The sequence below is a fragment of the Anomaloglossus baeobatrachus genome, chromosome 4, assembly GCF_048569485.1.
Source record: "Anomaloglossus baeobatrachus isolate aAnoBae1 chromosome 4, aAnoBae1.hap1, whole genome shotgun sequence".
Lineage (NCBI taxonomy): Eukaryota > Metazoa > Chordata > Amphibia > Anura > Aromobatidae > Anomaloglossus > Anomaloglossus baeobatrachus.
In genome coordinates, this window is record NC_134356.1 from 530,039,885 (window position 1) to 530,052,429 (window position 12,545).

At 42.7% G+C, this 12,545-nt stretch overlaps 1 protein-coding gene across 1 annotated transcript; it reads left to right on the forward strand.

The window, feature by feature from the left end:
• The first annotated feature begins 393 nt into the window (after positions 1-393).
• On the forward strand, positions 394-4,317 carry LOC142301787 (protein kinase C delta type-like). The gene is made up of 10 exons (XM_075342807.1): positions 394-971; positions 1,185-1,273; positions 1,416-1,586; positions 2,618-2,709; positions 2,843-2,905; positions 3,063-3,201; positions 3,312-3,503; positions 3,614-3,742; positions 3,837-4,003; positions 4,197-4,317. The coding sequence occupies exons 1-10, from the start codon at positions 494-496 to the stop codon at positions 4,261-4,263; spliced, it is 1,587 nt and encodes a 528-aa protein (XP_075198922.1). The 5' UTR covers positions 394-493; the 3' UTR covers positions 4,264-4,317.
• Positions 4,318-12,545: the final 8,228 nt, after the last annotated feature.

Below are 12,545 nucleotides of genomic sequence, written 5' to 3' on the forward strand. Positions count from 1 at the left end.
ATCGTGTAAAAAAAATGTAAAAAAAAAACCCCAATATTAATTTAAATTCATTTTTTTTTGCGTGGAAAAGTCTTATTTTGGTGTTTTATGGGCTCAAATGGAAACTGATAAATGATAAAGACTTAATAACTGTTGAAGAACAGAAACCTCACAGCCAGGCTCAAGTCACTGGTCTCTCTGTGATGTCACTTGACCTTTGACTTTAGTCCCTTTGGGATGTCATGTGACCTTTTAGAATGTGATGATGTCACAATGTGTGATGTCATGGAACAATCATCAGAATGTCACTGCTGCCTGGATATCGTCCATTTGTTTTCATCACTTAGTGAGTGAAGGCGATTTTTACTTGCGCTTAGAAAATTTTGGTTTTATATAAAATATAATACCGATTACTAGAAGGCCTGTTAGAGGAGCAGTTCCAGGCGCCATCCGGGAGCACTCTAGAGGTGGACAGGACCTTCCTCAGCCCAGAATTTCATCTATAGAGCTGAATATGGAGAGTTTGAGGAAAAGAAAGGGAGAGAGCATAGATGAGGTGCCAAAAAAAAGAAAAATAGAATCATCAGAGGGTGAAAAAGATGGCACCAACCAAAGCATTATCAAGGCTTCAAAGAGACCTAGAAGTCCGATACAGGACAGTATCGTGAACAAGACTCAAAGGGGAAAAGCAATGGGGGACAAAGCTGATGATGGATCCAGCGTCTCCCCCAAAGCTGACAATGAGCTGAATATGGAGAGTTTGAGGAAGAGAAAGAGAGAGAGAATAGACGAGGTGCCAAAAAGAAGGAGAACAGAAACATCACAGGGTGAAAAAGATGGCACCAACCAAAGCATTATGAAGGCTTCAAAAAGACCTGGAAGCCCGATACAGGAGTGTATCGAGAACAAGAGGAAAAGGGGAGAAGTGATGGGGGACAAAGCTGAGGATGGATTTAGCATGTCCCCCATAGCTGACACTAAACAGCTGGCAAGTGAGTGCAGATTTAAGACCCCGAGAGCCAATAGCCCCCAATGTAGTAATTGACGGAATTATGAACCTTTAGATTACCCCACCTATTATGATATTTGTGCCTTTTCTCGTTGATACCCCCGTAATATTGTTATACCCCATGTTGTAATTACTATAGGAGGCCACATTAGCATTATATAGGAATAATACATCTTACTTTTCTTTTCTCCATCAGGGACAACCCCAGCTGAATCTCCCATCATTGTGACTGGACTGGAGAGCTTCACCTTCCATAAAATCATTGGAGAGGGCGGATTTGGTAAAGTAAGTATTAGGAAATGTGGTGACGTTTTCCTCATGTGTGTGATGTGGAGCAGTAATATGACTCTAGGAGCATCACGGCTTCTCATCATGTCTCATGGCAGGATGGGCCTTTCCTCCAGTTCTAATGCTCTGTATCCTCCAGGTCATGTTGGCCACACATAATTCCTGCAAACAAAAAGTGGCAGTGAAGATGGTGAAGAAGAGGCTCCTAATTGAGGACTCAAGAGACGACGTACTTATAGAGCGACAGGTCCTGGAGATGACTAGGAAGAGTCCATTCATTACTCGGGCTTTTACCACCTTCCAGTCCCAGGTAAGAGGCTGATGATCTAACAGCTCTGAGTCTTCTATATATTATATCTATGCCAAATCTATATGGCCATCTGTGTACAAAGTTCTTCTAGGTTACTACCATAGTATTATATGCTCTGATATACATCTTTCCCTAGCACCCAGCTTTCCCATGATATAAGAGCATGGCAAAGCTGGGTGCTGAAGGAAAGATGTATAGCAGAGCACGGAAAATCTAGGTGCTGAGGGAAAGAGCCTCTTTCCCTCAGCACAAATCTTTCCCATCCTATGCTTTTATCTTTGTTCCGCCTCGTATATAACTTTCCAAATACTATAATGGCCCTCCAAATACTATAATGGCTCCCACATAGCCTTCCATATAGAATCATGGGTCCCACATAACCCTTCATATATTATAATGCAGCCCCCTTAGTACTTCATATTCTATTATGCATCCCACATACTGTTTAATGCACCCCCATAGTTAATGTATAAGGTCTCCTTTATATTATATTATACAGCCCCCATACCATTTAATTTACCCCCATAGTCCTCCATGTTTTATAATGCACCCCCAAAATCCTTCATATTATATTATGCAGCCCTCATACCATTTAATGCACCCCATAGGCCTCATTGTATTATAATGCACCCCAATAGTCCGCTCCATCCTTCATTACTTTGCGCAATGATGGGCAAGGATGCTGGCACTGGGCCCCCCTGACTCTGGAGCCCATAGAGGCTGCGTCGTCTGCTGTTACAGCGCAGCTCCTCTCTCACAGAGAGGAGCCGGCTGCTTCTTTCTTTGCAAGGTGGGCGCAGGGCCCCTAAACCTGTCGTGCCCAGTCACAGTCGTGATCTCTGCGACCGCTATCGTTAAGCCCCTGGCTCTGAGTCTGCTATATATTCTATAAATGTCTGTCAATATGGCCATCTGTGTGCAATGTTCTTCTAGGTCACTACCATAGTATTACATGTATTATAGCATTACCACCAGTGCCCCATATCTAGACTATACCAGTAACACCTATTATCTCCTCTGTTGTATCATAGGACTACGTGTTCTACGTCATGGAATATCTCAGTGGAGGAGACCTTAGAGACTTCCTGACATGCAATGCCCCACTTCCCATTTCAGCAACCAGGTAAGACAAAACATGGATATATTAGATGAAGATGGTGGTTGTCAGGAACAATCCGTCTTTATGTCATGACTAGTCTCGTAGTTTAGTGGTTGAAATGATGGATGTTGTTTGCTTTATCTTATTTGCTCATTAGATTTATTGTAGCTGAGCTGATCTGTGGGCTGCAGTTTCTCCACTCCAGAGGCATCATACACAGGTAGGTTGCAGCACATGTTCTGTGTAGACCTGGTATAATCACCTCTATACCCTCATCCTCATGCCCCCTGTAGACACTTGATATTTCAGGCCATAATACATAATCAGCCAAGCTAATATAACAATTATCACATTCTATAAACTCTTTCCTTTACCAGAGACCTAAAACCAGACAACATTTTACTGGACAGAACCGGTCACTTGAAGATTGCTGATTTCGGTACTGCAGTGATGAACATCTTTGGCGATACAAAGACTTCAGATTGGGTTGGAACCTATATATACAGGGCTCCTGAGGTGAGGAAACATCTACATGTTCCTGAGTGATCACTGTGTACAAGGCTGGACATCTCCATGTCTTCTGCTGGCTATACAATGTTCTTATTGTCGTTTTTATGTCTTCACAGATTTTTCTAGAGAAGCCCTACAACACAGCAGTGGACTGGTTCTCTGCTGGTGTGGTGATATACGAGATGGCTACTGGCAGCCATCCATTCTATGAAGGTGAATTTGATGAGACCACAATTAAAGCAATAATCAATGATGATCCCGCCTTCCCAAAGAAAATGGATCCCCAACTCAAAGCCATTATTAAGGGGGTGAGTATAAAGACACATCTCAGTAATACAGCGGATATATATAATGAAATACACAATTAAAATGGAGGACGACTGGAGACTGAATAATCTTCTTTATTATATGTTCCCAGCTCTTGGATAAGGACCCAGAGAGTCGGCAGAAATTTGTGGACAACATAAGAGATCATTCATTCTTTAAGAAGATCAAATGGACAGATATAGAGGAAGCCAGAGCGCGTCCACCATTCCAGCTACCCCCTGTAAGTAAATGACCCAGAGAATATGGTGGCAGCAGCACATTTCTGTTTGTGTTTCTTCTTTATGAACACTCGTTCTTGTATCTTCTTTTCGCAGCGAGAAGTGATGACATTATATAAAATGAAACATGTCACGTCCTTCACCAAAGCCATTAAACCACCAATAGCTGAAGAAGATCAAAAACTCTTCTGTGGATTTACGTTTGCCAATGATGGATGGAAGGTCATAAAACCGATACCAAAACCGGCAAAACCCCATCGCAGGTGAGTCAGTGTAAATGGGATGGGGATAGGGGGGTTTCATAGGCCCCTTCATAACTTTATGGATCTGTCAACAGGGTCTAGTGTGGAATCCATTTGCTTTTAGTTTACAGGTGGTTTCCCCTCAGGACAGCCCCATTTCATGTGTCTTATTGGGATATAAGAATCCTTTCTAACCTATTATCTCTCCCTCCAGGACATTTGGCAGTATTGTGAAGGACGTCTTCCATGGGATCTGGAGAAGGATAAAATGCTGGAAGTGAACAGCTATGAGAACTGCTGTTCACCGGTTCCTATTCCACCAGTACTAGAAGTATCCTGAGGGCCGTGACCTGCAGTGTAGCCATATCCACTCCTCTGCCCTGCCATAATCAGGGCTAGGGGTTGTTGCTGCATCTGCAGTGTCTGAATAAAAGAAGAAGCTGGAGACCATGAAAATCCTACCAGGAGTCAGTAATATGACCACGGACCAGCATTTCTGGATGACATGTTGCCTCGTGCCCCCAGGGAAGGGCACTTATCCTTAGGCCATGGTTCCCTAGAGGTTTCCCCCACAGGGGGTTTTTCCTCTCCTGAGTGTCGATGGATAAACACAACACGAAAATGGCAACTTATCATCCTCTGCCCTTGGTGGAGCTCACACCACTAGTGGTACAGAGGAACCTAAGATTATTTTTACCAGTAATAAACTGGACCATTCACTATCATGTACTGTATTAGTAGATTTATTTTGTATCTCCATGGATAGGTATTTTACAATCACCTGCTTCAGAGCATAGGGTGCATGTAATGTGGTGATAACTTGCATTCACTTTTCATTGGTATTATTTTTGGGTACAGCAGACATTTTGGTTAATTTTAAATCTGTTTTTGGAGGGCGGGAGGAAGAAAGAAATGATTTACTGGTACATTGTTTGAGTTGTTTATATTATTAATTACTCATGAGAAATAATGTCAACATTTTATAGTTCTGAGAGAACCGGCTTAGAACAGATAAAAAGACCATATTAACAATTGGCAAAAAAACTATACCCAATAGCACATACTTTAGAAAAACCTGAGGGAAAAAAGGGCAATAATAGTCAAGGCCAAAATAGAAAATATGAAATAAATACCAGTAACTACCTCATTGCAAAAATAGAAAATAATTTATTCATACATATCTCACAAGAAGAGGGAAAAATAGACAAGTCATCAAAATTACATATACATAATGACCGAGTGAAAAAGGGAGAGCCCTAGGAAAAACACACTACACAGGGGAAACCATAGAGTGAGCTATTGCTCTATAGGGGTCCATATAGGGGTCCCCTGTGCAGTGTGTTTTTCTTAGGGGCTCTCCCTTTTTCACTCAGTGATTATGTACATGTAATTTTGATGAATTGTCTATTTTTCCCCTCTTGCTACTATTATTGCCCTTTTTTCTCATGGTTTCCTATATTATAGTTCTGGTTGTTACAGCACATTGGTACTAATGACATAGTTAGAGGCAGGTGGAAGGTCCTTAAAAATGATTACAGGGAACTAGGAGAGAAGCTGGAGTCCAGGACCTACAAGGTGGTGTTTTCAGAAATGCTACTGTTGCCACAAGCGTCACTAGAAAGACAGCGGGAGCGTAGGGAGATGAATGCGTAGCTTAGAAATTGGTGCAGGAAGGAAGGATTTGGGTTCATGGAGAACTGAGCCGACTTCTCAGTCGGCTACAGGCTCTACAGTAGGGACAGGCTGCACCTCAATGGGAAGGGTGCTGCTGTGCTGGGGTAGAAAATAATCAGGGGGGAGGGAGGGTGGTGGAGCAAATAAGGTGATAGATAAAGCAGATAGAGACAGTGAGATGGTAGGGGTCAATGAAAGATTAGGGGGGGCTGGGACATGCAAGGAACGTAGGGAGGCTAGGAGTAAGGAATGCGTTAATAGTATTAAATATCTACTAGCAAATGCAAGAAGTCTTACAAACCAAATGAATGAATTGGAGACTCTTATGTCAACCATGGATTATGATGTTGTGGGCATTACAGAAACCTGGCTGGATGAAAGCCATGACTGGGTGACAAACATAGAGGGTTACACTACATTCAGGAAAGACAGGAAAGACAAAAAAAGGTGGTGGGGTGTGTATATTTATCAAATCTAACCTAAAACCTGTGTTGAATGATGACATTGGGGGGAACTGCAACAATGTAGAGTCAATATGGGTAAATGTGCATGGGGAGGGGAATAATGGAAAAATGCTAATTGGAGTTTGCTGTAAGCCTCCTAACATACCTGAACAGGGAGAGGGTGAAATGCTGCAACAAATGGAAAAGGCAGCTAATAATAATAATAATAATAACAATAATAATCGGGTTCTTATTATGGGGGATTTCAACTATCCAGACGTTCAGTGGGACATAAAATATTCTGGTTGTGCTAAAAGCTGTAAATTCTTGTCCACTATTCAAGACAATTTCCTATCTCAGATGGTAGATGAACCAACGAGGGGAGATAATTTGCTAGATCTGGTCCTGTGAAATAGACCAGATACAATTTCAGATCTACAGGTCTGGGAGCATTTGGGCAATAGCGATTATAATATGGCAAGCTTCAAGGTAATATTCAATAGAACATTTAAAAGGGGAAATGTTAAAACCCGGAATTTTAGGAAAGCTGATTTCAACAAATTAAGGGAAGAGCTTAAATGTGTAGATTGGATTGGGACAATGTCATGGTAACTGAGGATACCAAACATAAATCGGGTAAGTTTAAGGATACTCCTGGAGTCCTGTAAAAAACGTATACCCTCTGGTAAAAAAAAATGTCCAGGAATAAAAAGAAACCACTATAGATAAATAAGACTGTACAAAGTATAATAAACCAAAAACAAAGGTTGTTTAAAATCTTGAAGGCTAAGAATACAGAAATAGCATTTCAGAAATGTAAAGATATCAATAAGAAATGTAAAAAAGAAATCAAGCAAGCAAAATTAGCTACTGAATAAAAAATCGCCAAGGACATTAAGATAAATCCCAAAATATTTTATAAATACATTAATGCCAAACAGAAAACAAAGGATAGTATCGGCCCCTTAAAATATAATAACAAGTTGGTTATGGAGGACAAACAAAAGACTGAGATATTAAACAGGCACTTCTCATCCGTGTTCACCAAGGAACTGACTGTTGCAGGGATCATTCAACAAGTGAAAAATCAAAGTTCACCACTTGTTATAACTAATTTAACACAAGAAGACGAACGCCTGCGTCTCAGTAAATTAAACATTGACAAATCCCCCGGGCCAGATGGCATTCATCCATGAATATTGAGGGAATTGAGCGCCGTAATCGACAGACCACTGTATCTCATCTTTTTAGACTTGCTTGTAACAGGGTTGGTGCCTCAGCATTGGAGGATTGCTGATGTGATTCTGATATTTAAGAAAGGTAAGAAGGTGGATCCATGCAACGACCGTCCATGAAGCCTGACATCAGTAGTAAGGAAAGTTTTTGATGGCATTTTAAGGGATGACATGCAAAAAGAAAATAATATAATAACTGACAGACAGCATGGATTCATGAAAGATAAGTTGTTTCTAACCAACCTGTTAAGGTTCTATGAGGGGGTAAGTGCAAATCTGGATATTGGTAATGCAGCTGATTTTGAAAAGACATTTAATACTGTAACACATAATAGCCTTATACTAAAGCTCCAGAAGCAAGGACTAGGTGAAACTATATGCAACTGGGTAAGGAATTGCCTAAAAGATAGGAAACAAAGAGTAGTCATAAATGGTACATTCTCTAAATGGGCTATAGTCAGCAGTGGGGTGCCAAAGGGATCTGTGCTAGGACCAATTCTTTTAATCTCTTTATTAATGACCTTGTGGATGGGATAGATAGTAAGGTGTCAGTCTTTGCTGATGACACCAAACTATGTAGAATATTTAAAACTGACCTTGTTAGTACAATATTACAAAAAGATCTGGATAAGATGTCAGACTGGGCAGATACTTGGCAAATGTGCTTTAATGTTGATAAATGTAAAGTAATGCACCTAGGACGGAGTAATCCTATAGCTGCGTATACATTAAATGGAAGTAAACTCGGGACTACAGAACAGGGAAGGACTTGGGTATTCTCATTACAAATAGGCTGAGCAGCAGCACTCAATGTCAGGCAGCAGCTGCTAAAGCAAACAAGATTTTAGGGTATATAAAAAGAGAGATTAGATCCCGTGATCCCAACATATTGTTACTCCTCTATAAATGTGTTTGAGGCCACATCTAGAATATGGGATTCAGTTTTGGGTTCCACATTTTAAAAAGGACATTCAGAAGTTAGAGTCAGTTCAAAAGCAGGCAACTAGACTACTACAAGGAATGGAAGGCCTCCCATATGATGAGAGGTTGAAAAAGTTAGATATGTTTAGCTTAGAAAAAAGACGTCTCAGAGGAGATCTCATTTATATGTATAAATACAAATGTGGTCAATATAAAGGACTGGCACATGACCTATTCCTTCCAAAGACAATACTAAGGACTAGGGGGCATTCACTGCAAGTGGAAGAAAAGTGATTCAAAAGCTAAATAGGAAAGGGTTCTTTACAGTTAAAGCACTCAGACTATGGAATGCCCTACCACAAGAGGTAGTAATGGCAGATACTATAACGGCTTTTAAAAAAGGGCTGGATGATTTTCTCAGTACACACAACATTGTTACTTATAAATGACTTAAGGGTGCTTTACACGCTGCAACATCGCTAGCGATTGCTAGCAATGTCGAGCGCGATAGCACCCGCCCCCATCGTATATGGGACATTTGGTGATCGCTGCCGTAGCGAACATTATCGCTACGGCAGTGTCACACACACATACCTTGTCAGCGACGTTGATGTGACCGCCGAACAATCCCACCTTCAAGGTGGAGGTGCGTTCGGTGTCATAGCGACATCACTGCGTCGTCACTAAGTGGCCGGCCAATAGAAGCGGAGGGGCAGAGATGAGCGGAACGTAACATCCCGCCCACCTCCTTCCTTCCGCATTGCCAGTGGACTCAGGTAAGGAGATGTTCGTCGTTCCTGTGGTGTCACATATAGCGATGTGTGATACCGCAGGAACTACAAACAACATCGTACCTGCAGCAGCAACGATATTAAGGAAATTAACGACGTGTCAATGAGCAATGATTTTTCACGTTTTTGTGCTTGTTGATCGTCGCTCATTTGTGTCACACGGTGCGATGTCGCTACTGGCGCTGGATGTGCGTCACTAACAACGTGACCCCGACGATATATCGGTAGCGATGTTGCAGCGTGTGAAGTACCCTTTAGTGACAAAATGTAGAACTGGTGGAGGAAGGTTGAACTAGATAGACCTAGGTCTTTATTCAACCTATGTAACTATGTAACTATGTAGCTGCTTTAGGCACTGTGCGCACTGGAAAACGGAATTTTCTTAAGAAAATTCCGCAGGGTCTGAAAGATTACCGCACCCGCGGTAAAAAACCACGGGAAACCTCATCCGAAAACCGCATGCGGTTTGTCGCGGTTTTACTGCGGTATTTCCACGGTATTTTTACCGCCGTTTAGAACATGTGTTTTAATGTATTCAATGCAATAAAATACATTGAAGAAAAAAAAAAAGTAATTTCCTTCTGAGATAGATAGATAGAAGAATAGATCAATCAATAATCGACACTGCATTTATCACGAGCGGTAGTGTGTACTGTTCACATTACCGGCTGTGGGAAATGACCTGTAATTACCTCTGCAGGCTCGTTGCGAGGCTGCATTCTGTACAGTGTCAGTCGCGGCTGGATGGAAGCGACGTAGGATCTCGGTGGATTACGCCGGAGCTGTGTGTTTCGGGAGGGGTTAATAAAGGGGTGAAAGAGCGGCTTTTTTGCGTTTTATTTAAAATAAAGGATTTTTCGGTGTGTGTGTTTATTCACTTTACTTACAGGTTAATCATGAAAGCTGTCTCATAGATACTGCATGATTAAAGCCTGGACTTAGTGGCGGCGATGCGCTGCCATTAACTCATTATTACCCTGATTGCCACCGCATCACGGCAACAGGAAGAGCCGGGAAACTCCGGGACTGCCGCATAATGGATGCGACAGTCCCGGGGCAGCGGCGGGCTGATATTCTCGGCTGCGAGGGAGGGGGGCATTAACCCGGTCCCTCGCCCTCCCCAGCCTGAGAATACCGGGCCGCCGCTGTGTGCTTACCTCGGCTGGACGGTAAAAATACGGCAGAGCCCACGTGTTTTTTTTTTATATGTCCGTTTGATTTCTATGTGTATTCTATATGTCCGTGTCTGTGTGTGAGTGCGATCTGTGTGTTCTATGTGTATGTCTGTGATGTGTGTGTGTTTAATCTTCTCCGCTTCCACTTCCTGTCATAATAACATCACTTTCCTGCAAACCGCAGGGCAGTGATGAACATTATGTCCCAAAACCGTGAAATACCGGAGGGAATAACGCAGGGAAACGCAATGAACCGCACAGAATTTGCTACCTGCATTATTCCCTGCGGGATTTCACGATTACATTGCAGTCAATGGAGTGAAATGCGACGTGCGGAAAAGAAGTGACATGCAATTGTTTTTGCTGCAGGAATCCCGCAGCAAAATATGCAGCTGTTAAAATCTGCATAGTGCGCACAGCATTTTTTTCCCATAGGATCTGCTGGTGAATCACTGCAGAGATATTATGAATATTACATGCAGCGAAACATGCAGCAAAACCGCAGGAAATCCGCGACAAAAACCAGTAAGTGCGCACAGGGCCTTAAAACCAATTATTATATATAAAGGTCAAAACCACTAAAACAATAAAAAATAAATACATAAATAAAAAACGGTTTTAAAAGTTAACAAAAAAAGAAACTGAATTATCTCCTCTTTACTCATTTAAAAAAAATAAATAAAAAGGAATATTTGTTGTGGTCTATAAAAGTCTTACCGATCAAAATATAAAATGAATTAACTATGATAAATGCTGGAAAGAGAACAAAAATCAAAAGCCCACTGTGACACTAGTCACTACTAACAGACAGTGAGGCAGGATAGTGAAGAGGCTCGGGGTCAGTACCAAGAGGGCTCGTAAAAGACAAAGGGAAAAGACAAAAGTTTAGTCCGGTCACAGTACGAGTTCAAAGTATCAGGAAGGTAACGGCTCAAGACTAAGGGGTACTTCTCACATAACGAGATTGCTAGCGAGATCGCTGCTGAGTCACGGTTTTTGTGACGCACCAGTGACCTCATTAGCGATCTCGCTGTGTGTGACACTGAGCAGCGATCTGGCCCCTGCTGTGAAATCGCTGCCCATTACACACTACTCTGGTTCATTTTTTGGACGTTGCTCTCCCGCTGTGAAGCACACATCGCTGTGTTTGACAGCGAGAGAACAACGATCTGAATGTGCAGGGAGCCGGCTTCTGACAGCCTGCGGTAAGCTGTAACCAAGGTAAATATCGGGTAACCAAGCGAAGTGCTTTGCTTGGTTACCCAATATTTACCTTGGTTACCAGCGTACGCCGCTCTCAGGCTGCCAGTGCCGGCACCCTGCTCCCGTAGCCAGTGTACATATCGGGTAAATAAGCGAAGTGGTTTGCTTATTAACCCGATGTGTACCCTGGCTAGGAGTGCAGGGTTGCCAGCGCTAAGCGGTGTGCGCTGGTAACCAAGGTAAATATCGGGTAACCAAGCGCTTGGTTACCCAATATTTACCTTAGTTACCAAGCGCAGCATCGCTTCCACGCTTCGATGGTGGCTGGTCACTGGTCGCTGGTGAGATCTGCCTGATTGACAGCTCACCAGCGACCATGTAGCGGCGCACCAGCGATCCTGACCAGGTCGCTGGTGGGATCGCTGGAGCGTCGCTAAAGTGTGACGGTACCCTAAAGGGGGCTTTACACGTTGCGACATCGCTAGCGATCTCGTTAGCGATGTGACACGCCAGATCGCAGATAAGATTTGCCGAGATCGCACATAAGTCATTTTTGTAGCGTCGGTCACATGTGCGATCTCGGCAAATCGTATGTGCGATCTGGCGTGTTACATCGCTAACGAGAACAGTAGTGATGTCGCAGCGTGTAAAGCACCCTTAAGTCAAGTGGGTGAATCCAAGATCAGCAATGGAGACCAAAACTCAGAGAAACACACACCACTTGAGCAAAGTTACAATTAGCAATGGCCTGACCATTGTCAGAGTGCTAATTAGCCATGTAATCACCCAGAACAGATGATTCACACGGAAGTGCTTCCATGCGGCTTCCGGGGATTTTGCAGACTCATTGACTTGTATTGAGTCACAGTCTGTTATTACGGAACAGAATAGGACATGTTCCATAATAACAGAACAGACATACGGCATCCGATGTGTTTTTTATTAGGATCGGATGCATACGGAAGAGCTTCTATGTGCCATCCGATCCTACACAAAAGACATTGAAAAGATGATCCTGTCCGTGGGTTCGTAAAAACAGGAACTGACCTGGACAAACGGCACAGTCATGTGAATGAGCGCTAAGGCTGAACAGGGAGGGCACTCAGGGTTAGCGTCACATG